The 5,626-nt window shown below is 47.0% G+C and overlaps 1 protein-coding gene across 1 annotated transcript; it reads left to right on the top strand.

The window, feature by feature from the left end:
• Positions 1–892: 892 nt before the first annotated feature.
• Positions 893–3,068, top strand: waw (Translation factor waclaw). The gene has a single exon (XM_065444357.1). It carries the CDS (start codon positions 996–998, stop codon positions 2,982–2,984), a length of 1,989 nt encoding a protein of 662 aa, XP_065300429.1. The 5' UTR covers positions 893–995; the 3' UTR covers positions 2,985–3,068.
• The last annotated feature ends 2,558 nt before the right edge of the window (positions 3,069–5,626 follow it).

Raw genomic sequence — 5,626 nt, 5'->3', positions numbered from 1 at the left:
TGCCCTGGAGTTCCTGCGCCGCCTGCTCTACTACCATCTCAGGTGCTCTCCTGAGACTTCCGTTTGTCGGTTACATGTGCCCTACAGCTGGATCATTACTTATAATAATAAAAAACCCGATCTATCGTCACGACGATAGATCGCGAAAGCGGCTTTTGCAACATACCGCGCCCGTGCGAAGATAATTACGGAACGCCAACGAGGAATCTGACCACAGCTTCGAGCTCGTAACGTCGTCGAGTGACACTCCTGCAACAGGCGTGACCGCTGAAAACCGCATACCGCCAGAAGCTTGAACAGGATCATCCCTCGGTTGCATAACTGCCAGCTCTACGGCCAACATGGACCACACCCACACCATCCCGCAACATAGAATAAAGAACCGACTTATGAAGCCCAAACACACGGCTGCACGCACAGATCACAACACTTCAAGCGAGACGCCATGCTGCTACGCTGCTACTGTTGCCGGATTAAAACTGACTACTGTCACCAAGTCTAGCAAGCGTCTCAGGAGCTGGCAACCTCGGCGCGTAGCAACATGGCGGCGCTCTTGAGGTTCCCGATTTTAATGCATGGGCCCTATGGGTAGCTTGTCCTCTAGAGTCAGTATAGTAACTCTATGTTTTCCGGCCCAGCTTTTCCTCTAGAGTTGTTCTACTAACTCTATGATGCTAGCCACCATTGCGGCGCTATTGCGGTTCCCGATTTCAATGTATGGGCCCTATGGGTCAAACTCTATGCTATGGGTAGCTTGTCCTCTAGCGTCAGTATAGTAACTCTATGCCTAGAGGTTCCCACTTTTTCGGCCCAGCTTTTCCTCTAGAGTTGTTCTACTAACTGTATGTCTATCGCACTCTTTAGTTCACAGCGCCACCGCTATTATTTCCGTTGGACTGTCTAAGGGTAGGGAGGTACAGTTTCTCTTCTGTGTAGGCGTTTGCTGCCTACGCCATCGCTACTCATATTCTGGGGTGTACGATGTATCTTGTGCCATGCGTAGTTCTCTGCTTGTTTCCTCCCGGTGGTGCAACCGGAGGACAGTCTGGGACGATTGTGTCCATAAGTGGACTTGTCAGCAGCGTTCGTTACGAAGGCATTGTTCTACGAATTCGGGTGCGATCAACAGCGAAGAACGCAAGTATGACATTGACCCGAGCCAGTTCTCCCAGAAGGTTGTACGAAACTTCTGCATCGTAGCCCACGTAGATCACGGCAAGAGCACGCTTTCTGACCGCCTGCTGGAGTTCACGGGGACGATAAAGCCGTCTCGGGATAACAAGCAGGTGCTAGATCGCCTCCCCGTTGAACGAGAGCGGGGCATCACAGTCAAGGCACAGACGGCATCGATGGTCTTCGAGAAGCCGGGTCACCCCGAGCCGTACCTTCTGAACCTTATTGATACTCCTGGTCACGTCGATTTCAGCTACGAGGTACTTCGGTCCGTGTCGGTGTGCCAAGGTGTCATTCTCTTAGTTGACGCCAATCAAGGAATCCAAGCCCAAACAGTGGCCAACTTCAACATCGCCTTCTGTTCTGATCTTGCTATTATACCTGTCCTGAACAAGATAGACTTAAAAAACGCTGATGTCGACGGCGTGACGACCCAAATGGAAAATGTTTTTGGCATTGACAAGAAAGATGTGCTCAAGGTGTCAGCTAAAGAAGGCATTGGCATTGAAGAACTTGTGTATGCCATTATAGAAAAAATACCACCACCCAGTGGAAACCCTGATGCACCATTTCGCGGCATCTTGCTTGACTCGTGGTATGACCGATACCGCGGTGTTATTGCACTCGTTATAGCAATTGATGGCACGCTGCGGCCAGGGGATGAAATCGTATCTCATGCTACTGGAACAACATACACTGTACGAGACTTGGGTTTCATGAAGCCTCTTGAAACTTCTACTCCACTCTTGTGCGCCGGTCAAGCTGGATATGTGGTTGCAAACATGAGGTCTCCAAAGGAAGCCCATACTGGTGACACATTATCACACAAGTGCGATCATGTTAAGCCACTTCCAAAGTTTCAGGAGTCAAAGCCCATGGTGTTTGCAGGTGTTTACCCTGAAGACCAGTCTAAAAACAATGAAATGCGAAGTGCAATTGACCGCCTTCTGCTTAATGATCCTAGCGTACAAGTTTCTATTGAATCTAGCCCTGCACTGGGCCTGGGGTGGCGCCTGGGATTCCTTGGGCTTCTACACATGGATGTTTTCTGCCAGAGGCTAGACCAAGAGTTTAATGCACAAGTAGTTGTAACAGCTCCCAGCGTGAGTTACCAAATCAAGGTGCATGGAGCAAAACAGATTAAGCATTATGGAGGTGAAATCATCACCATCAACAACCCACTCAATATGCCTGATCCAGCAATCATCAAAGAATATTATGAACCCATGGTAATGGCTACGATCATCACTCCAGACACATACCTCAGTGAAGTGATGGGCCTGTGTGCTGATAATCGAGGTGTTGCCAAGGCTACACAAAATGTAGATAACACCACCATCCTTCTCCAGTACAAGTTTCCTCTAAGTGAGATTATTATTGACTTTTATGATGCACTCAAGTCCATTACATCAGGGTATGCCAGCTTCGACTATGAGGAAGTTGGCTATGAGCTCACCAACTTAGTGAAGTTGAATATAATTCTGAATGGAAAAGTTATTGAAGAGCTAACAACGATTGTGCATGCCACCCGGGCTCGACAGGCAGGCCGTTCTATGCTGCTAAGATTGAAGGAAAGCATTCCTCAGCAAATTTACGCTGTAGCACTTCAGGCAGCGGTTGGCGGCAAAATTCTAGCTCGTGAAGATATCAAAGCTCTTAAAAAGAATGTCCTTGCAAAGTGTTATGGTGGTGATATTACACGGAAGTTAAAACTCCTGAAGAAACATTCTGAGAAACAAAAAAAACTTAGGACCATTGGGAACATCCAGATTCCTCGTGATGCCTTTATTAATGTTTTGAAGCGGACATGATTTGTTTTTCAGAGGAAAGTATGACAGACTGTGTTCTAATGTTATAACTGTAGTTGGAACATTAAAGTTTATTATGTACCCCTTCCTGGGCTTCACATAATGACATTTACAGCAGAATCTCTTTCATATGATCTTCACGAAAACTAGAAAATTAAATGCATCATCAAAAAATTATATTATCCAACGCAAGCTCCAAACAGCATGAATATAGGCGTACTCGGTGGCAAACTCAACAGCAAAAGTTTTTGTGGCGTCGAATGATACTGCTCCCTGTAAGACATTATGCGGAGCAGCATTACTCGATGTCACATGAGCCACATCCAATGCACCTTTATTTAGCAACATTGAAATAGCTTGCCAGTTTGTGCGGAACTTCTTTTTATAATGTCTGTAAAAAGTTATTCTGGAAGTAAAAAAATTAAGACGCCATTTCCTTACTTAACTGAGCAGCAGTGCACTGCCAGTTGCTGCACTGCCGCAACAATGTTGTACCACAGCAGGCACGCTGTGTGCATTTTTCCTCCAGTGTGGCAGAGGCTCAACATGTTCGTGGGCCATTGGAATGTTAAGCTAGTACACTGGTATATAAAGCTATCCGTTTTAAAAATACTTGTAAAAGCCCACTTCTGCAGTTTGATCTAATTTCAGGTGAAAACACTATAGCAATAACCATATAGAAATACACTGCTCCTATTGAATATTGGCCAGAAAGAGAAAAAGAAATGTATTATCCTTAAAAACTTATTATGCTGAATCGTATCAACGAGATTCCACTGTAAAACGGTTTAGCACTATATATCACGCAAGCACACATGTATATGTATGTTTCCTTAGCAGATAATTGTACCATCCTATATCGCTGGTTCCAAGCACAGTCAACATTATCATGACTGTCATCTGCACTATGCTGAAGAAGGTCCGAGAGAACCTGTTTTAAATGTGGACTTCCAAAAATAATGTTCATTGGTGACTGACATGCAGTACTGAGTCAGCAGACAAGTCTTGAGCGCCAAAAATAATGTTCATTGGTGACTGATATGCAGTACTGAGTCAGCAGACAAGTCTTGAGTGGTCAGGTCATAGGTACACAGTGTTGGGGAATGATAGGGGGTGGGGGGGTACTTTTCATTTCGCCGAGCAAACAACAGGATAAAGGTGCATTTGTGCTGTAAATGCTGTCGTGCAGTAAGTGACGACTCATGCCAATAGACTATTGGCCTCGAGCTCCACCACTGGAAAAGCTGGCGCCACCGTCGGCGTGACGTGCTAGGAGGGATCACGTGGACGTAGCGGCCGCGTCGGCTGCTTCGGGCGCGCCGAAGCGAGCTGCAAACGAGTTTAAATTCCCTCGTACGCTGCGGTCCTCATTTAGTGGCGAAATTTTCCCGCTTCGAGTGTCTCCTTTACAACGCTTCAAAGCACTACATAGGTAGTGGCTGCCTTTGAAGGCGCGCAACATGATAGGCTAATGCTCGGTGCCGCAGGGCCGGATGCACGTAACGGAGGCCGGTGTCAGCCTTATTCACACGTAGCCGCAGGACAAGAAGCTGCGTGAAGCTTGGCTCGCGAAACATAAAACCGGCAAACAGTCATCGGCTAGAACTCGGGTATGCAGCAAGCACAGACGCGAGGAAGATTTCTGCTACGGCGCCCGGTCTTCGATGTTCTGAAAACGCGCACTGAGACGCTCGCCCGAGTCCGCTACCCGACTAATATCATGACGGTTTGGTCTATGAATTTGTCGATGCTATAGATACTGGCAAGTTCAGAGGAGTGGAAAGGCAGCGGTAAGAAGCACATTAAAAAAAAAGCATGGCATATGGTCATGTTTGTGTTATGAATTAACGCACTGGATTACAAAAAAGGAGCAGCGGGAAATTGCACGCTGAGAACACCGATAAACATACAGTGCGACGCAACTCGAGAAATAATATTGAAAGGTCAAAGAATTTAAAAGAAAAAAAAAGATTGAATCGTCGCGACGGCACATCACAGTCCCCGTAGGCGTCGAAGTCTCTACAATGAAATTATTTTTGAATAGCTCTGATTGCGCCCACGCAAAAATGGTTGCTTGTATACTGTCAAATGCTCATATTCTGCGGCCTAAAGCTTATGGCACGGTGCGAAAACGCGCACGCGGAGAAAGCGAAACAGTGCGGAGACAAGCATGCAGACGCGCAGTCGGCCGCTGCGAATCTGCGCGATCGCTGCGTCAAGGCTTCGTTCTATTACGCTCCATTTAGTTATACAAACACTATAAGAACATATTTCACATAGTTTGCTCTCAGCGTTTACCTACCTTTCACGCAAGAAGCCGGTTCCGGAGACTCCATCGCGGCGACCGCGCGCAGTGGCGTTCACTGTACGTATTCGGTAAAGAGATGGCGTCTGTAAACGATCGTGTGCTTTCAGTTTGCCCAAGATTATTATTTAGACGGTAAAAAACTTCTCTCGTTTCGAAAGTACTTACAGAAATGTCTGGGAGAGCTCGCGCGTGGTGTTTTCAGTCAGCGCTGACAGAAAAACCTATGAGGAGCGCGCCGCGTGATCCCTCATACTACGCAAGCGAGGCGCTTCCGATAGATGGCGACTCCGTAACTCCTCGCCGCCAATACCTGTGCTCTCAAATACACAAGCTCGGG

This window comes from Dermacentor albipictus, chromosome 10 (genome assembly GCF_038994185.2).
Source record: "Dermacentor albipictus isolate Rhodes 1998 colony chromosome 10, USDA_Dalb.pri_finalv2, whole genome shotgun sequence".
NCBI lineage: Eukaryota > Metazoa > Arthropoda > Arachnida > Ixodida > Ixodidae > Dermacentor > Dermacentor albipictus.
The sequence above is the reverse complement of the archived record's forward strand: the minus strand, read 5'-3'. Positions and strand labels throughout refer to the sequence as shown.